The 23,619-nt window shown below is 31.4% G+C and overlaps 1 protein-coding gene across 2 annotated transcripts in view; it reads left to right on the top strand.

Annotated features, from left to right (window-relative positions):
- Positions 1 to 23,619, top strand: part of LOC118183904 (uncharacterized) — a 188,232-nt gene that overhangs the window by 86,097 nt on the left and 78,516 nt on the right. For both annotated transcript variants that reach the window (XM_035353510.2, XM_035353511.2), the window contains 2 exons: positions 6,984 to 7,070; positions 9,265 to 9,433. In XM_035353510.2, coding sequence (XP_035209401.1) covers positions 6,984 to 7,070; positions 9,265 to 9,433 — 256 coding nt within the window. The remainder of the gene's footprint in view (positions 1 to 6,983; positions 7,071 to 9,264; positions 9,434 to 23,619) is intronic.

Genomic DNA, 23,619 nt, shown 5'->3' on the forward strand with positions numbered 1-23,619 from the left:
TTTTTTTATTAAACTTATTTGATTCTTTCTTTCTCGTTTCGAAATTTAGAGTCATTCCTAAATAACATCCCCCTTTTTTTGGATTTATTTTTAAAATTTGTATTTTTAAATAATTTTTATAAGTTTTTCGAAAAAATTTTGAATTATAATCTATAAAATTTTTACCATCCTGTTAAAGAAGATGTATTTCTAAGCATACCTGCAAAAAATTACAGGTTTTATTCAAATTTTCAGAAGATATATGTGAATTTATATGTTGGTGTGTGTTGAAATTTGGTATATTTGTTGAAAGCGATAGTAACATCAAATGTGGTTTAGGCACTTTGTTAAAATGATTTGAAAATAGGAACACTGTGACTTTTTCCCCGCTTATGCACAATGTAAAAAGGTAGGAAGGATCTGACTTTTTTCCCACTCCTGCACAATGGAAGGGACAGGAAAATAGGTTGCCATATATTAAGATGTTCGCCAAGTGAATTATCTTGGCGCAAAATGAAAAAATTCGTCAAGACAAATTCTTAAATTTCTACTTAAATTCCACACCAAATTTTACAAAATTTAGTATTTAGGCATAATTTGAATTGCAGAATCAAAATATGGTAGAAGTTCTTCATGTTATTTCAGAAAAAGTACAATTCTGTGTCGGAATACCTATATTAGAACAATGCTATATATAAATCTAATACATATCCTAAGAGTTGCACTTTTGAGATATAAAAATCGCAATTTGAATTTCGTCAATTGGCCCAGTAGAACGGGAAACTTAGAAATGTCCCATTTTTTTGCGTAGCGTACTTTTATGTATATATAATGTTGTAGGATCTTAAATTCACTTAATGCGAAATCAAGTTATTTTACTACTTGCGCAGTAGCTGCAAAGTAAGTTAATAATAATTTATTTACTAAAGAAATTTATATATATAAAGAGTACTCATAAAAACTAACCTGTTTCAAAGACGTCTCATGCTTTTCGAATTTTTTCGATACTTCATTGAATATAATTGACTGCCAGAGTAGCCAGTACTTTGTCTTTGTTATGATTACAACTGTGATTTTTTTCCTTCCCTGTGTTTTTATACAAAGGATTAAGTGGATTAGAAATATGTATGAACCTTATGCAGCAAAGAGACGGCTGTATAAACAGTAAATGGTATTATCACAACCACCTTTGTAGAAGTCTTCAAACTGAGGCAGCCCACAGTTCTTCTGGTAACCATATCGATAACTGTAAATTTGAATAAGCAGTGTCACCATTTTCCTCAATGCTGTTTTGGTTTTATTGGAAGTTCTAAACATAAATTGCAATATATTTGGACTTCAGTTTAATTTTCAAATATGTGCTTCTAGGATTTGCTTGCAAATGGAGTTAGTTCTGTGAAATTTTTGCAGGAATGTAATATTTTGCCACAAAGATGGGAATGTTCAGATTCATCTTTGATGATGTTTTATTTTGGAAAGCAAACTTTTTGGAAATGCAACACGAAAAAGTGTAACGAACACGTTGGCATTCGAAGCCGTAATTGGTTCAAGAATGGTCATCTGCCATTTTCTACAGGGCACAGTTATATTCTTCTGGAGTAAAAACAAGTGTTAAATTCTGTTAATGACTGGCAAGACTGTGGTAAACTAGAATAATTACATGTGCAAGATATGCAGAATAAAAACAAAGACAAAACAAAAAACTATTTGTAAGTAGTTTTATAAATTGTTTTTTGGGATAAATATCAAATTAAAATGTGTACTTAAGAACATGCATGATATGAAATAAATAACTTTCTCCGATTTGAAATTACTATTCTCTTTTGTCTTCAAAAAGTTGTCAAATTGCACCAAGGTGGTTGCGATAATACCAAAGTACCCAGTAAATATTTTGCCATAAATTCTACAAAGGACTGAAATATTCATGAATTGCAATAAAGTATACAAACAATGCATCCCACTAAATGAAAGATACATATTATTATTGCCATGTGTATCGTAAATACGAGCCAGTCTCTATTAGAAAATACGAAGTCGCCTCTCCTCTCAGGCAAACACCTGTATACTTTGTTATATTCAGCAGCCTAAACTACACCCTCATGATAAATGCAATATAAATAAAGATTTTTCTATATTAATTTCAACTTTTTTAAAGAATTTCTTAGTTTTACTGTTTGAATGAAGAGTTTCTATTTCACTTTTGAGTACTCACTTTTTTTCATGTTATTTTACTACTTTTACTTACTTGTACTAAAGGAACTATTGCAATCGCAAAAATTTTGGGTATAATGTTTCAAAGAAAATATCCATTTTGACAACTCCAGAACCCATTTAGTCAAATTTTTTGTATGACATCTGTACATATGAACAGGAAGAAAGAACTCATTTTTTTAAAGGGTTGTAAAATAAATTTAAATGGATTCAGAAGTTTTTTTTTTTTTTTTTTTGGTTAGGTATGTACATATGTATCTCAGATAATTCAAAAACAATTAGACATTGAAGTTTGAAATTTGGTACATTCGACTGCTATAACATCTAACTGTTCACCTCTCCTTTTTACTGCAGTCAGCTATAGCAATTGTATACCCATAGCCTTACTAGGTTTAAAAGTCCGTAACCTCTCTTTATATTCGAAACCATTGGTCATAGTCATATACTTCCAATACTGAAGTGTTTTAAATGACAAAAATGTTCATGTTTTGGCAATGTGAAATTTAGAAAGAAAAATACTTTTTTTTTTAAATTACGAAATCTAACTTTTAATGTGATCTCCCTGATCCTGTTCTTACATTTTGGAATTTATACTCGTTATGAAAAAATAAAATTATAAGAAGTATTTTTTTTCTGACAACGAAATTTAACTTTTTTAGTGCAATCTCTCACTTCCTTTACTTATATTAAGAAATTTTTATACTCGTCATGGGGGGGGGGAAATTACAAGTTTGACTTTCATTCAACAAAAATTGTGTGGGATATTTAATTTGAAAATTTGCAGCTTTTGGTGTCATTTTCAGCTAGCCTCGAGGAATGGGTTAGTTAAGTTAGAATAATTTCATGAAATAAATTTAATTGAAATACAGCAAAAAATATGTATAGTTTAATAGGCTGTGCTATGTATGCCAACATTTAATATGGTATCAGGAATTCTATGTTCCAAATCAAATGTCAATTCAAATTTGAACATAACTCTACTTAACAGAGTTTAAAAGCGCAAGAAAACTGTAAAATTAGATACCAATACTCACAAAGTTTTTATTAAGCAATCAATTCCACGTGAGCTCTATTAGTAACCCTGAGAATGTCCAGCCATGTCCGGTGTAGCGTTTCTGGAGTCACAGTAGCAATAGCCGCAGTTATGGAGGTATGAAGGTCTTCAATATCACAGATGTTCCCTGAGTAGACTTTGTCTTACATGTAGCCCCAAAAGAAGAAATTGAACGGTGTCATGTCGGGAGATCTTGGTGGCCAGGCAATTGGGCTACTGCGTCCTATCCATCGGTTAGGGAAAATTGTATCTAAAAATGCGCAAACATACTTGCCCGAGTGAGGAGGGGCCCGCAACTTGCTGGAAAATAACAGTGGATTGTAAGTCTGCATTTGGGGTATTGCGTAAATTTGTAACATATCCTGGTAATTGTTTGCCGTCACAGACATCTCAGCAAAGAAAAATGCTCCTATGACTGTATCATGTGATAGAGCACACCAGACATCGATTTTTGGGCTGCTCTGTTCCAATTTGTGTAGTGAATGGGAATTTTCTGAGCCCAAATTCTGCAGTTGTGCTTATTAATGTTGTTGCTAACATGAAATGTAGCTCCATCTGGAAAAAAAGATGCGGTTTAGAAAATTGTGTTCATTTTCGATGTGAGGTAACATTTCCATAGCAAATGCTGCATGCTGCGGCCCATCATTTGGTTACAGTTTATGCACAATCTGCATTTTATATGCAAGTATCCTCAGTTTTCAATGCAGCACATCATGAAGAGTTGATCGTGACATAGATAATTCAGAAGCTGTCTGCCTGATTGACTGACGAGGGCTCCGAAGAAAATCTTGAACATCTTCCACATGTGAATCAGAATGTGAATGGCGATCACCCCTGGATCTTTTCCATACACTTCCCATTTCGAGAAACGTTTTGTGCCACTTTTTTATGCCCTTAGCCTGGGGTGGATTTCTTTTATAAACTTTTTGAATCATTCTTTGCACTTTTATTATGTATTTGTGTTTTGCATGCCAGAGAGCAATTTGTGCCTTTTCTTACGGTGATGCCACTTTTACATTTGTCAGCTCAGAAACCGCAGGTGCGTCAGATGCGAGAAAAAAACATTGCTGCCAAACTCTACGAATTCAGCTCCCACATGTGGCCAATATTGCTTTCGTAGCACTAAAACTGTTTTCAATCGGCTGTTCAAAATAGGTACATTCGATTTTGACAGAGAGGGTATTAGTAGGAGTAAGTGAAGTAGCAGCCAGATTGCAAGCTCAGTGAGAGCATAAAAAAAACCTTTGAAAAAAAACCTTTTGGGTGACTGTCAAAGTCTGAAGCTTTTCAGATTTGTTTTATTTACTCTGTGTTTAATTATTTAATTGCATTTATTTTTCACTTTCATATTAATTTTCTATGAGCATTTATTCTGAAAATAATTTGCTATATATTTTATACTGTGCATATACCTCAAAAATGTAAAGGAAAGTTATATTATTATTTAAAAATATCTTCATTTAATAAATTTAAGCTTTTTATATTATATTATCTTTTATTTAATAAATTTCAGCTTTATGTATTGCATTAATTTGTATTTATCAACAATTAATCAAATATCATTATGACTTCAAAACAAATATCATCAAACTTTCTTAAACCTTTTCAACCCCCAAACATATTTGTTTTTGTAGAGTCTTGGCTACTAAGATATGGGTCTAAGATACTGCAGCAGTCTAAGAAAGACTCAAGAGAGCTACAATACCACCAGTGATTTTCTTTCATTTTGCTGTTCACAGCTTGTATACATTTTTTGTGCATAAAAAGGGGAATTTTCGACAAATATGATTTCACTTATCCATTATTCACTCTGATATAAGTTTCTGAAATAATTATTTACAGCATACTCCTTTTTTCTTCAGTTTTCAAAAGTTGAACGTACTCTAGAGTTGTACTTTGCTTTACCAGTTAGCTGCTTTTCATATTTTTGAATTTGTATGTCGTATACTTCTAATTACAGAAATGTTTTAAATAACAAAAATATTCATATTTTGATTAAATTAATTTTTTTTTGTAAATAACTGATTTTTTACAGATGATGAAATCTAACTTTTAATGCAATCTCTCAATTCCTATTCTTATATTCGCATAACTAAAACTTTCTTTGCTGAAAAGTACAAGGCTTCAGCAAGAAAGAAGATCTTATTTGTCGAAAATTCCCCTTTTTATATACAAAAATGTATACAAGCTGTGAACAGCAAAATGAAAGAAAATCACTGGTGGTATTGTAGCTCTCTTGGGTATGATTCTACTGCATAAATTTTTAATTATTATAATTTTGTGATTCTCCTCTAATTTTTGTCAGTTGGTATAGTTACTGTTTGCAAACTCAGCAACCTAATGTTCCAAATTTAATTTCTCATAGCCAAGGCTTAAACTATAAATTAAATAATTGCAATTTGAAATATTAACCATAAATATTTAAGCTAAAGAAAGATTTATTTCACAAAAAGAAAACGAATTTTTAATTAAATATATAAAAATATGCGGGAAATAATTCAATTATTATTTTTGTTACAGTGAATCAAGAAAATAATAAAACAAAATTCAAGGATATTTCAAATAGGCAATATAAGCTAATACACTTATTTTCACTTTAATGAACAAAGCTTTTACTTGACAATTAAAAATTGCATTTACACTATAATAGATTGCAATATATAAGAAGTGAGGTCAAAGTGAAAAATATCTGCTCTAAGTGATAGACTAGTCTTTGTGTCTTATGGTCCTCATTGGGGAATTGTTATTCAGCATCCTTGAGTGTGACAAGTAAGCGGTTCAAGTTGATTTGAATAGAACTTGTAAATAGGCCTTCACAGCTGGTGTAAGGGGGTAAGAAAGACCTTAAGGCTAGTTTCAGACACAAAAAGTTTATCTTTGGAAGAGAAAAATGGTACAAATACTTAGCTACCAGATCATTTTAATACTTAACTAGCTACCAGATCATCATACCGCTAGTATATCAATAATTAAGGAAACTGATCTGATAGTTGCAAAAAATGATCTGATCAGCTAAGATGGCATTAAAAAGCTAGAAAACAGAAGCATTTTATATCCTTATCTAAAATGAAATTTTAGTACATTGAATATATAGAAACATCAGAAACTGCATTCAGTGTTTTTTAGCCCAAAGGGACATTAGCTCGGAATCTCAAAACGACATTTTGCATCAAATCACTAAAAGTGTTGAATTACATTTTAAGTTGTTGCCACCAAATATTATCGCTCTGTAATATAGTTAAGGAAGTTAAATAATGAAGAATCTGCATGAATGTAAGTATTTTTCTCACATTGTGAAAAAACAATGGTATCCAGATCCATCAAATTTTGAATAACACAGTCCTGCACCTGAATATGGGCACCTGGAAGCCCAAATTTCAAATTTGTTCTATTATCTATTTCATATTTTGTAAAACTTTTAACAAATTTTTGATTTAAAACTAAAAAATTTCAAAGCAAGCAGTTGTAACATTATAGAAAATTAAACATTTTTATCTGCATGTCTCAGAAATTCTAACAATATGTTGATTTTAAATATTTTAACCCAGAGGGGCATTGTCCCAAATGCTCTTGAAACATGTATGTGCGTGTAAATGAGCAAAACACTCTTTTGGGCATAATATAAAATCAGAAAGTTTTTGAGTTTTTGCCTCAAATTTAGTGCTTATTTTACAAAACTGTATAGGAGGTAATGTTCATTTAACAAGTAATCCTTTTTTTTTTTTTTTTTTTTTTGCAGTATGTCCAACTTCTCACCCAGTCATATTTGTTGTCATTTGGAATTCCTGAACTTACTTACATAAATGTATCTGCAAAGTTATTTCTGGTAATGAAGTTTCTAAGTTCTTTGTTTGATACTTTTAACTTAGTCTCAGTATGAATAATAAACCATTTATTTGACTTCACTATCCAAAGAAATTATTTTTATGAAAAAAGCATAGAAAGCCTATTTCTTTAAATTCATGTTATTACTTTAATTGTAGTGTTATAATTTATGTTATTATTTGTGCTAGGTTTGAATTTTTCTGTTCATTATGTGTGTATACTTATTTACCGTTTTCTCCGGCGTATAGGACACACTTTTTTCTTTGAAAATAGGTCTGAAAAATGGGGTGCGTGTTATATGTCGATATTCAGTTTATTCGCGGTTAGCATTTTGCAAGTTTGTAAATGGGTCAAAGCTTCATGGGATGCTAGGAAAACAGAGACAGTGGTTAAATCATTTAAGAAGTGTGGCATTAATAATGTACTGGACGATATGGAGGACTATTTGTTGTATGAGGACTCGGATACTGATTTACTAATTTACTAGAGGTTTCAAGTGACTCATCACTTAGCTCTGGAGATGAGTGTCTGGGATTTGATGAAGAAGATTAAAAGGTGTTTCTCGTATGGATTGGGTATTTGCTCACAGTATTACTTTGTATTACTTTTTATTTAAAATACTGTAAATTCAGTGACAAAGTTTTATCCTTCAGAAATGTGTATAAAAAAAGAGTGTGTCTTATACGCCAGTAAATATGATATTTATTGCCATGTAAAGATGTGTTTATTTATTGTATGTGTCGAGTTTTGGCTACTTACTGTGCTTGTGTTTAATTCAGATGTTTTGTAGTGCTTTTTAATTTTCACTAGGCTGCCACTGGAATTTTGGAAATGGCTTAAGGAGAACCAAAAATATCTTTTTGCTGAGTATTTGCTCATAATTTGGATAAATTTTTAGAAAACACTTTTCAATACCTGAGATATGAATTTTCCTAGAGGGTTCCAGAAAAATCTTCCCACCTTCTTGCGCAATGGTATGAATAGAAGGTTGTCAAGAGCTGTTAGCCAATTGAGAGTCAATCTGTCAGAGTTTGTTGCGCTATCTTACTGCTCAATGATTTTAATTTTTGCTCTAAGAGGAGTTTAGGTATGTGTGATATTTTGTGTGTGGTAAGGGGAATTTTGGTTTATTTTTATTTATTTATTTATTTTTTTTTTGTTCTCCATAAGCTGTTTTTAGATGCATTTTTTGTGTGGAAAACAATGTCTCAAACTGAAATAAAGTTTCCTTGCATATTTCTATGTTTGGTTGGTTATTTAATCTTCCAACAAGCATGGCGTTTGCTAAGAAAGCCCAAATTTCCCAAAACTGCCATAAGAAGGATATATTTTCTTGGTTTTAATGGCAAATGCTATCACAGCTCTATACCTGAATTTATGTGGTTTTATTAAGTTGCAAAATTTCTTGGACATATTTCAAGTCGCCTATGTATATATATATATACCAGGTGGTTATAATTAAGCTTCCTTTATGAACGTCATTCTACAGCTGAAACGAGTGAACGGAATGCAACGAAATTTTGTATATGGGCTATACATGAGATGTGCTCATGGATTTCGGAAAAAAATTTTTTGTTCCAAAATGTCCACCAGAGGGTGCCTTTTCAGAAAAGACATGAAATTTAACACAATAAACAACCAAAAGGGAATATGGAAAGAATATTAACAATCGAAAACAAGAATTATGAGTAATAAAAAGCAAAATTGGGAAAAGCTGTCAGTTGTAACAGAAAAATGTCGAGGTTTGCATGCTTGGGAAAGAAGAGGAAACTTCATACAAAACAGTTTAGGGTATAAAACATTTGCAGACATTGTGATGTTTAAGTCACTAGGAGTCAATTTCCTTCCAAAAAGATCAGTAAAAGGATGAGAAACAGTTTCTTAATTAGCATTTTCTATGCAAATGGCTTGTATGAAAATTAAAATTTTTCTTATATTTACTAAATGATATCACATGACCAAGATTGTCATAGCATTGATTGATAGACTCATTTTTTAAATGAGGATCATTGGTTTACTACTATCTATTCAAGAGATCAGTTGTGCAGTCTTTTGAAACATCCAATATAAACTTTAAATTTTACTGTTTTTTGAGGCCTATTTACGCATACTAAAGTTACAGGTTTTTTTTAAATGTGTAGTTTATGCACATTTCCTTCATATGATCTTGTATAAGACTGATTTTTCTTTTGTAGGATGAAATCAAAATGTTTGCATTACGTGAAAATGCAACTAACACAACGTCAGCCTTTTATGCTCATAATTTGGATGATGCTTTAGGTATTTTGGATGATTATGAAAATAATAGAAGCAGGATTCAGCTGCGTAATTCAAAAAGCAATAAAAGTTCAAGTAATAAACATAGTAAGCAAAGCTTTTTATTCACTTCCTGTTAAGTTTTCATGCCAGTAAATTATATAAATTTAAAGAATTTATTTCATATTGAAGTAATAACAATGTGTTAAGTTTTTTCATGTTTTTATCTTTACACAGTGAAAGTTTTCCTTCAAGATACATAAACAGTTTTATTTGACAATAAAATAGATACATATGAACTTTAAAAGTAAATTCAAGGTTACATAAAATTTAAACCCTGTTTTTGTGCATATGTAGCAAACAAATAAATTCAAATTACTAAAATGTGTTTTGAAATATGTTTAAAACATATTTTTTCCTGAAGTGATTTCTTAATGAATGTTCTAAAAAATCACTTTTTTTACATTTGTACATGTGTGTGGTATATGATTTTTTTTTTTTTGTATAATTTTGCATTTTAGTTTAGTTTTTTTTTATGAATTTATCTTTATTATTTGCCTTTCCTAATAGTATGCCAGAGACTCATTGAAGTTGTTCATGCCATTATGAAATTATTATAAATATTATTAACAGTTTTGGGCAATTGGCTAGCAGTGATCTGAGTCTTATAATAATAGCAGGAAGCATAAGAGGTGTTTGGCACTCATTAATCATCCATGTTTAAAGTTTTAAATACTAACCCATTGAAAAATTTAATTTGAAGCATTAAGCAGCGGGCTAACATATCCTGATATTTTTATCACAAAGGATTCCTCTTGCAAGCAATAACATTTTGCTTTTCCTTTCTTCACTGTTTTCTACTTAGCTGATAACTTTCTTTTGCTCATATGTGGTAAAATTCAAATAAGTTTTCCTATTTTATTTATTATGTTTGCGCTGTGTATGTGATAATATTGTGTGTAGGTTAGATTTAAGAAGTTACATTGTTTTTGTATTGCAAACTTGCATATACAGTACTCTTTTATAAGCAGTTATTTGTGATCTGGGAACAGATTAACACCTATAGGAAAAATTGTTTAATTTATGAGAGTTTTGGGCGATGAATTAATGAGCTTCAGCAACGAATTAAGTTCGTGTACCAAGTTTAGTGTATGAAATTAACATATAAAATATTTAGAAAATAGGTTAAAGTGTTGTAAACATTTTTATATTTTCTTAATTCAGCAGACAAATGATATGACAGTTTTTCTTGAAATAAATCGTGGGTTACTTTTATAAACATGTAGACAGTATTTTTCTTCGAATGGGTATAAATTTCAAAAGAAAAGATCGTTTAGCTATTTAATGTTATTGGAAACATGATGCATATTCCTGATTTGTACTAATGGCCAAGTAGATAAAACTGCTAAAAACTAGTAATTTGAATTGGTTTCAAATAACATCAAAAGTGCTAGCTGCATGATCTTTTCTGAATGATTAATGTAAATTCGAGCCAGTTTTTTTTAGCAAGTCCTCCATGAAAGCTTCCCTAGCATCTGTAGACGAAGAATATGAATGGGAGAAGATGGCAAGCTTTCGTAGACTGTATGTAAAGCACCCTGGCTCGCCTCCGGTGACTTTCAAATCGAAGTCATTATGTAGTGAAGCAAATGTTCAGGGTGCTCGTGAAATTCCTTTTACTGCTTGAAATACTAGTGAAGTACAAAACATGTCTGCTAGGTTTTGCTGTTATTAATACTCAAAATTTTTGTTCTGCAGTGGGCTTTGCATACGATTTTTTTTTTATTTTACAGAAAAAGTTTTTGTTCTACAATTCATAATTTTCGTACTTAAATATGTAATAAATGGTTACTATTATATTATTATTTCTAATGTAATACTATATGCTTTTATTTAAAATTTCCATAAATAAATTTATAGATGTAACATGTATTATTATTATTAAAAATCTAGTAAAAGCCATGGAGAGTAGTCAGGTGTAAAGCACTTAAATAATTTTTTGCAGTGGTCACTCTGACTGCTTGGTTTTAGGTGAACACAAAGGAGGAGATTCTTACCTCCCAGCTGGCAGGGGCGTTTGGAAATGTAATCAAACTGAGGCATAAGTAGAATTACAGCAAGTTGTTATTAATGAGAAATGTTAATTAGGATAACTTAGTGCTTCCAAAGATGTTTCTCAAGAAGTTTTTCTTAAGATCAAGCTCCCTCATTGTGCAAAAGAATTCGATAAAATTTTTATTTGGGTTAGTGTTTTTAACTGTTTCGGAGTAAGATTTAGGTTTTAAGAGAAGAGCAAATTTGGAATTGCTTCTGTTAAATGCTATTTTGTTCTTTTCAGAAGGAGGTTTTTAGGATTGTCTATTTTGGGCCTATCATTATTATTATGTTTAAAATTGAAGGATTTGATGAAGTTTGGTTTTAGAAATTTTGGGCAGCCATCGATTCTTAAAAGTAATGCAGATAGTCTTAATGTTCCTCGTTTCTTTTATAGTCTGGGTTATAATTTTGTTCTTTTCAGAAGGAGGTTTTTAGGATTGCCTATTTTGTGGCTATCATTATTATTATGCTAAAAACTGAAGGATTTGATGAAGTTTGGTCTTAGAAATTTTGGGCAGCCATTGATTCTTAAAAGTAAGGCAGATAATCTTAATGTTCTTCATTTCATTAATAGTCTGGGTTATAATTTTAAAGTAAAATGTTCCAGTGAGAGCTTGTAATTCAATCATTTATTTTATGCAATTTTTTTATAACCTTCACAAGTCATGAAATGAATTTTTAGCGAATTTAAAGCTGGAAACTTAAAAATATTTCTAACATGAATAAGATTTAATTATGTAAAGAATTCACATTTTAAAATCAATCAATATAGTGCTCTAACAGGTTCTCAGATGTTGCTGGTGGTTTTAAATCATATTCATAGATGAATTTCGAGGCCTGTCTTTACACCTGTAAAGCTTGTTGATGCTTTACACATTTTTGATTCAATGGCATTGTTGTATCATTGAAGCATTACTTCTTCTACCAATTCAAATTTTTTGTCTGTAGATGGCCCTTCTGTTCTTTGCCATAATCAATTAACCATTCATTTAATTTATAGCAAATTGCTGTAATTCAATAGTGAAACATCTTAAAAGTCTTCCACAAAACATTTAAAAAATTTGTTTATGTATTAATTATTATTATTATTTGAGAATGTTTCTACAGTTTTTAAAATTTTTCATTTCTTAGTGTAGGAAAGTAAAAAAAAAAAAAAAAAAAAAAAAAAAACTGCTCCTGTCTGCGAAAACATTTTGTAAAAACCTCATGTGTACACCACATGACTTCCTTGTATGGAATATTAAATTCTATGCATTTTTCTTGCATTTTGTTTGAACTTATTGGATTGAAATAAATCTACTCCATCGATAGTGCATAAACCACAATAGAATAAATGCACTCTTTAAATTTTACTATATTTGTTTCCATAGCGGCACTCTGGCACTAGTTTTCACTTAACAACGTTACGTTTCATTCATTTTATAACTACTTGAAACCAAGATGAATTTGCACGATGTTACCAGTTCCTCATTTCATTTTATAACTCAGAATGCACAAAATTTATATCATCTAAAGAATTATCTAATCATTGCCACATATTCTAATAAGTACTATAATAAATCTAAAACGATGCTTAAAAAAAACTAAGCAAACAAACAAAAAAATAAAACAAATTTCACAGACAATTCAGTATTTCTCATTCAATTAATTCAGTTCTCACTTCGTGACAAGGCAAAAATACATAAAAAACTCAAAATATCTATGTTAAAAATTATAAAGTAAATCTTAAACACTTATTTCCTCGAATAAATTCCAGAATGGATTAAGCATGATTTAATTCGCAATAATAAAAGAAAGCGTTATCTTTGTTATTGTGAAGCTTAGTTTCCTTAGATTGGCAACAAATCCATCATTTTGCCAAGTTTCAAATGTAAACAAATATGGTTGAAATCGTAAGAATGATTAGGCTTAACTGCACTTAAACAACTTTTAAATTGTTGATAATTCTACAAATATTGCATGCAGATTAACTAAAGGCATAAAAACCTAGAAGACAAGAAGAACGCAATTCAATCATTTTTAATGCACAAAATGCACAATTTACAAACATATAAGAATGAAGAAACTGAGATTACTGAGCCGAGTAACAGATATATTATAAATATATATATATTTATAACTTTTGGTGTGCTGATTGCAACCAAAATAGGAGGTGCACATCTACATATTGTAGCAGTCATATATACAAGATTTCAATGTTTTGAGGCTATTTGTTTTTGAGTTATGCGAGATACATACTTACGTACATATGCACAGACACTACGAAAAATTCTCTTCAGAATTCATTTAAAATGAGTTTCATAATTTTTGTTTGGGAGAAAAAATCCTTTATTCTGTCTTTATGTACAGATGTCATGCAAAATTATTGTTAAATTGCATTCGATATTGGTCAAAATGGATATTTTTGTTGAAATACAATACCCGAAATTTTTCGCGATTACAATACTTCCTTTTACTTCGTACAAGGAAGTAAAAATGGTAAATAATCAGTGTTCCAAAATAAACATTATTTGCAGGACACTTAATTTTAATTTTTGAAGGTTTTCTGCTCTGTATTTGGATTAGTAATGTCACATATTGTTGTTAAGTTGCACTAGAAACCTTATGCTATTGTCACATACGATATTTGTTGCCAGAACAAAACGTTTGGTGGAACAGTTCTGAGAATCACTCTTCCACGAAATAGGGTTACCATCTTCATTTGATAAACAGGCTGAAAGCCAAACAAGAATCAGTTATCGCTCAGATTGGCGAAAGTGACGTTTGCTTCTTCGTGTTGGTTTTGTATTCCTCACACTCTTTTCATTTTAAACTTTATTGTTAGTTATGGAACATAATAGAAAGGTGATTGTTATCAAGTTAATCACTTTGATCTCAACTCTGGCACTTCAAGTAACAGATAAACACACTTCTTGTTATAGCAATCAATTATATCAGTAATATTCAATTTCTGTATACACCAAGACTAGTTTAAAACATATGCTGGATAAGTCTATGTATCAGACATTACTTATGTGTATTTTCTGATGTCTGCATTCCAATGAAAATTTGATGGCTCACTGGAAAATTTGCGACCTGGTGAAAGCATTTTCTTGACTAACTTTATGGCTCATAATTACTATTTTGTCCATAAATATAAATACACGAACAACAACAACAACAACAACAACAAAAAAAAAAAAAAAAAAAAAAAAAAAAAACCTTCTATGACAAAAATCTATATGGCTGATATTTACATCCTCACAGCCAGCAGATACTATTCAGCAAAATGAAGATTAAAGCATATGAATACATGAGCAATCAAACATGTTCAAGTTGTTTACTGTCCCATAGAACACTCGGTAATTAATATACCTAAAACTCATTAATTATACCAACTCTAGAAATTAGGAGGTGCACATCATGAGTTTTTTTATGTGATTACGGCAAAGCCTCGAGGGATATCTGCCTAACAGGAGGGATCCCTTTGTAGAAGATTTTTTAAAAGAGCCCATTTATAACTGGCTCGTATACAAGTTACAAATAAGGAAAACCAAGAAAATGCCCATGTAGCCAGCCCGTTCGTGGCATTCTAACCTCAGACAGAACTACCAGTGTTCTACGTAATCAAATGTTATAAATGCACAGCTGTTACATTTATTATTATTTATTAGTCATGCTTATATTACATAGATCATACATATGATATAATTATGAATTAACCCAAAAACAAAATGTGTACGCTCTTTAGTACTCAAATGCTCATCAATTATTTTCAATTGATTATTACATATCCATAATATTTTGCAAAAGCCTGATGACTATAGTTGCTGCCAATTACATGATCGTTATATGAATTAGAAGTAAATTCAAATAAACTTTTTGGCAAGGTTCATTTTTGTATTCATACATACATATATATACACATCTAAATAAGTCCTATATTTACATACAGATAGAGAGATGCAATGGTTTAGAAGTTGTTGATATATATTTATTAATATTAATGTATGAATAAGATTTATATTAATGAATGTATATACAGTATTCGGATATATCCGTAATCCGGACTCGTCGGGACTTTGGCGATTCCGGATTAGGGGTTTTTCCGGATTATGGATCATCAATTTAAATCTGGTGAGATGGCATGCAGAAATTATACTATTAAAAATATGAAACCGTAATTTATGAAATAAAAAGCAATTATGATCTAAAGGGTATCAAATTTTACAAAAAAAAAGCTTAATATTTATTTGTTTACTTCATTAAACATTTCTTTCAACGCGCACATGCGTTAATTATATGCGCGTAATATACAGTAAGACCCCACTTAACGCTGTTTCGTTTAGCACTGTTTCGGTTTAGCGCTCTTTTATTTCAACCCGGGGATTCCACGAAATCGCTCGCAGCATACGGGGGTTCCCCGAAATATTATGCAGCGATAGGTTTCAAATACATATCCGAAAGAGTGTATTTGTATTTCTTGTTTGGTGCGGTATTGTACCGACATATTTTGAAGGGGTAAATGTGGAAGATGTCGAAGAAATAATTCAAGAAGCAGCGGCTAGTCTTTCTAATGATGAGCTCAAGGAATTAACTGAACAAGAAGAAAACAAAAATGTTGACAGCAGTGATTCAGAAGAAGAGCAAAAAGAACTTTCGATGGCGTTTGTAAAAAGGAGTTTGTCTACCATAACTGATATAATGGATCAATTCATTGAAAATGATCCGAATTTTGACAGGAGCTCAAAAGTAAGGCTTGGTGTTAGAGATGCTCTATCCGTTTATGAAGAACTTTTAAGAGAACAACGCAAAAAAAAAAAAAGGCAAACAACATTAGATGCTTTTGTCACAAAAAGGCAGAACACTGAAAACGCGGAAGGCTAACTAAATATGACTGACTGAGAATTTTATTTGTTTTTTTTAAGAATATTCGTTTTGTTATTTATATTTTGTTTTTATTTTTGCAAGAAATAATAATGTGGTATTAATTTGTGCTTTAAGAAATAAATGTTTGGTTTTATTTTTATTAAAAAAACATACTTTTTAAATTTAATACCTAACCAATTTCCTAGCCATCTTCCCCTAACCCCAATATTTACATGTAAAGATAGCCTCGTTTAGCGCTGTTTCGCATTACGCTCTACTTTGATGGAACGTATCCCCCGCGTTAAGCGGGGTCTTACTCTATGTGCATTCTTTACGCGCATGCGTAATGTATGCTCATTCTCTATGCGCATGTGTAAAGTTTGTGGCTTTGACGTCCAGATTATAGATCATTACGGATAATGGATGTCTGGATTATGGACTTTGTACTGTACAAATGTTTTTCATCATGCATAATAATAAATCCAATAAATTTCCAATGTTTCAATATGTAGCATTTACAGTAAAAGTGTAGTTTCTAATGTATTTATAATTCAAAAAGTATTTCATTAATAACAGGAAAATAATAGACAAATTTAATGAGTTTTCTCATTATTACATAAACTATGCTTTTCTTTTTTTATGCATCTTTTATGCTGTTTAAAATGTGTCACTGATTATGCAATTAACAATTTAAAAGATAACTAATTAGAAGAAAAGCCGTGCATATACAAACGGATTAAAAAAAATAATTCAACTTAAATTTAAGAAATAAAATTCTATTACATAGCAGTGATATTGCACGAAATATGACAAATTTGGTGAACTTTTGCTGATGAACAAATTGTAAATAAATCCAAACTGCAAGAACATTGTAAAACACTGTCAACTCTGAAATTTCCATGATTATATATTTAATGAATATATAAACATTTTAAAAATGACTCGGGCAGTTATATTACAACAAAACAGCAATAATTAAATCGGCCTCTATTTCCACCGTCCATGATATCACAGTGAGAGTTGCTCGTGTGAAAGTTATATTGAAAGTTACTCGTGATCCTTCAAAAGCAGAACTTTCATCTGATTGGTTGAACACGCGAGGAACACGTCTCCAGATGGAACATTTTCGGAAAAGTTTCAAAATGTTGCTCGTAGCCGGGACATGTTGCGCCTAGCTAGATGAAACATTTCTCGGAAGCCTCCCGCTTAAAGCAGTGCTACTAAAATCTCGTTTCTCAGAGGTGTCCCGCATAGTCGCGTGCGTCCCTAGAAGTGATCGCCTCTTTATTCACAAAATTCCAATGAGTAAGATTTGTTGTATGTTTTATATTTGTTTAAAATGAAAGGAATTTTCTTTTTTCTATTCTACTTATTTTATTATATACTTTATTCTTTTATTCCGAATTTAGGCTTACTGCCTTTTGCATTATATCTTAAAAATACATTTTACTATCATAACCAAATTTAGGCATATTGTTTTTCATTATTTATTTGCTTATTCTTCGATTTGGAAACACTTTATTTATAGAAAAATGATTTTGAAAGATTCTTATTTGTTTCACTTTTATATAAATTACCTTAAAAATAACTTGTTTCATTTTCTCAAAATTTAATTGCTTTTATTTTGCAATAGATAGTTATCATTTTTGCTGTCTCTTTCATTAAGTAATGATTGATAATTTATTGGTTTACCAAACTGCTTTTTAATTTACCAACTTGCTTTTTTGGTTTATAATTTGGAAAATTCTAAATTTTTACTGTTTAATTTATATATTATATGCTATTTTCAGGGTCATGTCAGAGCAGAGTATATCTTGAAGAACATTAAAAAAAATTAATTTAAAATTTTATTGGCCTCTAATGGTATTAAAATTTTAATGATCTTGCAGTATTTTAAATTACTTTGAAGCTTTTTCTTTATCACTCACTTTTGATTTTTTTCATGAATTTATTTGGATAATCATCCATATACAGTACAAAGTCCAAAATCGTCAGGGCTTCGCCAATTCAAGATTTGGGATTTTTTCGGATATTAGATCATCAGTTTAAATCTAGTAAGATGGCATGTAGAAATTATAAAATTAAAAATATGAAATCGTGATTTATGAAATATTGAAGTATATATGATCTAAAGGGTATCAAAATTTTAAAAAAATGCTCAATATTTATTTGTTTACCTTATTAAACATTTCTTTCAATGTAAGTAGTTTAAGTTGCTTCGTTTTTTGTGTTAATACTTTTTCTTTAATTCTGGAGACCGGCATAATCTCTTGTTCAGTTACATTATTGAAGTCCGGTAACTGCTGTTTGGAGAATTCTTACTAACTTCTCAATCAAAATTTTCTCGTTTTCAGTAACTTCTCTGTCACTTTCTTCACTATCGGTAGTGGTATTTTCTGGATCTAGAACCATACTACAAATTTCACCGTTCATTAATTGACTGATGATTGAGAAGCATTGTCATCAGAAGGAAAAACTTCTTTTATATCATCTTCATTTATTGCCGCTTCTCCACATTTCTGTACAAAATCCATTAATTAGAAAATTTCACCTTTGTTTTGCGATATCCTTTAACCTTTTAACTATCATGCCTGAAATAATCTCGGGCACAGCAACTGGTATTCCAAAATGTCACACCCAAATATTACTCGGGCTAATTTTTTTTTACTGCATCATATTGTTATACCCAATAGATATTATGTTAGATAATTCCCACATATACTTAAGTCTTATTGAGGGCAGGCGCTAGATATCTTACCACTTGATGCAGTCTCTGCTGGTCCTAAATTCTGCGACTCAGTGCGGCCATACGAGCCCTGGTACTGGTTCTGGGTTTATGTGAATAACAAATCAGTTATTCTTAATTCAAATAGCTCTACATGTAATCTTTAGGTCTATGAATATCCGCAAAAAAATCTATTTTTAGCATATGGAAAGAAGTTTTGGGTAAATTTTTCCTCGTCAACATTTTCTAGCACATTGAACTTAAATCTGTAATCATCGCAAAGAGATAAAAACGCTCGTCAAGATAAAAGTGTACCATACTCCTTTATTGTTCAGTTACTAATATAAAAAAATTGTTTATGCATCGCTACATGAGTCATTACTCAAGTTGTCATGTTTTGATAAACATGCGATGATAAAAGGAAAGTATAATAAATAATGATTCGCTATGTTGGCGTTGGATCAACGATGTATCTATGGGGACTGTTTCGGTTTGATATGTGTGCCAAGCACATACGCAGCAATGGAGCCAAATTACTGATGGTACAAATTGATGCTAATCTACCATGTGTATCGAAGAAGGTCAGAACATGATATGCAACATGTGGTCTTGCATTATCTTGTTGGAAGATGGCATTTGTCAGGCCTAGAAGACATGGTACAATCACTGAACATAAAGAGGTTTTCACATATTTCTACAGTCCCTGCTAGACAGGACTTTTCTGAGAAACGAGATTCTGGTAGCACTGGTTTAAATGGGAGGATTTGTAGAAAAAAGAGCCCCACTGGATGCAAAGTCCTGCCTAGCTATGGAAATAATGTTTCATCTACGCAGGATTTTTTCAAACCTCGCTGAAAAGTCTCGGGTCCCGGGTAGAGACAACCAATCAGATGAAAGTTCTGCTTCTGAAGGATCACGTGATCCCAAGTTGAGCAATAATCGATTACTGTTTGGTGTTCAAGTTTTTGTAGTAAGTGAGAATGGTAACTTAGCTATGTGTGTTTCCTGGAATTGTGCGGTTTCTGAGAATTGTCCTTTTTGACGTCAAGTCCCGTGTAGCCGAAACATGTGATTGGGACCTAAGATGCCAGAAATGTACTGATCTGCATTCAAATTACCATCAATATGAACTAGAGATATGTGTGTCGTGTATGCAATGGCTGCTCAAGCCATTGCACCTGGTGCATTGCCCCTATGCTGATATCGAATGCAAGCAGTTTACGTGCGGTCTCCTCGGGCACTCCAGCCATCAGAATACTGCACGTAGAATCGGGAATCATTTGAAAAGGCGACATTGTGCCACTTCTGTACCCAGCTTTGTCATTTGCCGTCTCTCTTTATGCTGCATTGTCAAGGGAAGCTGAAGTAATGGTCACCCTGCTGTTAGTCCACGATGCTGCCTTATGTGCACCTTACATGTACCTTACGTGTACCTTACCAGTATCAGCTCGTAAGATACGTAATGTACCTTACGAACTGATACTGGTTGTGCTGCAAGCATGCCCATTTCCTGACTGACTAATGGTCCATGATGTGGTTGTATGGTTTTGCAGGACCGACCTTACAATATGTCTGTCCTGACGTTATTTGTGGGAGGGTATTGAAATCCTGCGTGCCATTCAGTAGGACTCTCAGCAATCCATTGATTCCACATTCCCATGACAGTGGTTAGATGCCGAGCAGTGCAACTGGCGATATGCTGGAACTATAATCTACACATCCGATAGGCAACGATGCTGCCTCTATCGAGTTTTGAAACATACTAGTAAGCATTTCCTCTTCTTTTTCGAGGCATAACAGAATATTTTGAGTAAACTCTAACCTTACAAAGCACTTTCCGAATGAGAAATCCACTACACAACTTTTCTTATATGCAGTGCTCCCTTTATGCTTTTCATTTCTCCCTCCTGCGTGGTCTAAATGCACTGAAATGCTAATCATTTGCAAATCACAACTTCTTCCTTTCATATGATTTTGATGTTTGTCAAATCATTCCTTTCTGGTCAATTTTAATGACCCAGTAGTATATTTGTTATTTTATTTTATTGTTTATAGCCACCAATATTGATTTAGTTATCATCGCGTGATTAATTAATTAATTTTGGAGCATACTGTGTGACATTAAAACTCTTGATATGAAACTAAATGACACAAACAGTTCTGAACAATGTGGGTAGTGACGATAAGACTATTTTAAAAATAAAAAAAATCTTGTGTTTTTTAAAAACTTGCACACAGTTTTTCAAAGCCCAAAAAAAAAAAAAAAAAAAAAAAAAGAAGAAGAAGAAGAAGAAGAAAGGTGCATAGTTTAAACTGTTTTCCTGAGATAAAACTGATAAAAAATTTCTTGTCATCAAAAACATCCAAATAGTATGTCTTGCTTCCGGCAAATAATATTAATGATATCAATAGAAAGTAGCACTGTACATTATTTACATATAAATAATCTAATTAAGAATTGTGAGTTTGCTCAAATTGGGGTATTAAACATGCAGTGAATAAGCATATACACTAAAATTCAAAATATATTATTTCACTGTAATTTTCTGTGATAACTGTTTTTTTTTATTATTTTTATCGAGATGCTTTATTTTTACTTACATATGTGTTTCATGTATTAATGCTCTAAACAGGAAAACCTGACCAGTGGGTAAGATTACTGGAACTGGTATTTTGACCTGGGTTCAAACCCAGGTAAGTAAGCTGAATGTGTGCTTAGTTTTCATGGTTTTCCCAATGTGTTATATGAATACAAGCCAGTTTCCTTTTGAAAGTTCACCACAAAGTCATACATCCCCTTACTTATTCTTGTTGGTTCATGGAGTTATTCATGGTGGGAAGGGTTCTGGGAATGCTTGATTGGAATTCTCAAAGATCTCTTGAAAAAGAACCTTGAACGTTCTTCTCTAACAAATGAGGAACTGCAGACTTTAATCTAAGAATGTGAATCCATTGTGAACAATGGACCATTAGCCTATGTTTCGGAAGAACCAGAGCTGAAAACTCTTGACTCCTTCTATGATCCTTTAGGACATTCATATAAATGAAGTCCCTGATTTAGATCAAATCGAAAAGAGCAACATTGTTAAAAGGTATAAATATATTCGGAGAGTACAAGATCATTTGAAACAACAATTTAGGAAAGAATATTTAGGTTTCCTTTGTTTTTCAATTTCCAAAAGATGTGACAGTTAATATAGGGAACATCATATTAAAAAAAAAAAAAAAAAAAAAAAAAAAAAAGGTATCGGTCCCTCGGAAGAGTACTGGAACTTTTCCCTGGCAAAGATGGAGTTGTCACATTTGTGAAATAAAAAACTCATGATGGAAATGTGTTAAGACCAGTACAATGACTGTATCCTTCTGAGGTAGGTAACACATGAATCTGAATTAATTATTCATGATCATGAACTTGTTCCTGATGTAGTAGTAATAAGTGTTCTGGAATGGAAAATGATTTTAATGAACTTGCTCTTGTTCAAACCCACACTGGTTGACTGGTAAAACCTGTTGAAAGAATCTCTAAGCACAAACTTTTGTTGACTTTGAAATAACTTGAACTTCATTTAACATTTGTGTTAAGAATTTTGAACTCTAAAATTTAGATTTAGTTTACGTAGTCATAAATTTCTTAAAATTGTTTTATTTGTTATTTTACTTTTGAGTTTTCTCTCAAAATCTCTCAAAGTGGGGAGAATGCTGGGAAATTAGTTGTTATGGAATTTCAACGAAAGAGAGATTGTTATTCAAAAGCTATAGATGACTGAACTCAGTTATGTTTTTTTGTGGATGTTGTGTATTGTAAACGAACCTATTAACTCTGTGCTGAAGAGTATTAAAATACTATATTTTAAAACAAGATCTTTCATCTCATCTAATTTTTAACAAACCGCTCGTTGGTTTCACTTAAACTAACGATCATGCTTACGGCACTTAATTTCCGTGGTTTTTGCAATGTTTAATTTGATTACAAGGTAGTTTCCTTTAGAATGTTCATTTAGAAACTTACCCATAATACGTAGGAAAAAAGTAGTGAAAATGTCGAATACCTGCAGTGAATAAATAAATTCCGTAAAATTAAAAAAATATCTGCAAAGTAGCAAAAATTTAACAAAAAACTTTGCAATTTAACTAAAACTCCTATCAAACACCATTTCGAAACAATGAAAATAAGCATTAGAATCTAAGATGCCTAGGGTTGCCAGTTTGGTCTCTTTGGTGAAACTAAGTACTGTAATCGAGAAAGCCATCTCCCAAAAGGTTAGTTTAATGCTACAATGCAAACAACTTTGAATTTCAAAAGAAAACTTTTTTTAATTAAAATCATGAGAAAGCAGAATAATTTGAACTTCAAAAATCAACTGACGCTTTGAATTGTCAATTAAACAGAGGACGAAGAATTATACCATAGGGTAAAAAATATCTGGCACTTCCAAAGTAAAACCCAAATTTAAATTAAAAACAAAATTGCTTTTAAAATGTTGAAAAATATTGCAATTTAAATGAAGAAACAGAATATAGAGTCAGTCACTTGAAAATTGAACACTTGAAAACTGAATATAGTCACTTGAAAATTGAGAGTTGTAGTGCAGATTGTTTACTGAGTAGTAGCAACATGCATACT

The sequence above is a fragment of the Stegodyphus dumicola genome, chromosome X1 (assembly GCF_044657685.1).
Source record: "Stegodyphus dumicola isolate Sdum_Otavi_A_Nest chromosome X1, ASM4465768v1".
NCBI lineage: Eukaryota > Metazoa > Arthropoda > Arachnida > Araneae > Eresidae > Stegodyphus > Stegodyphus dumicola.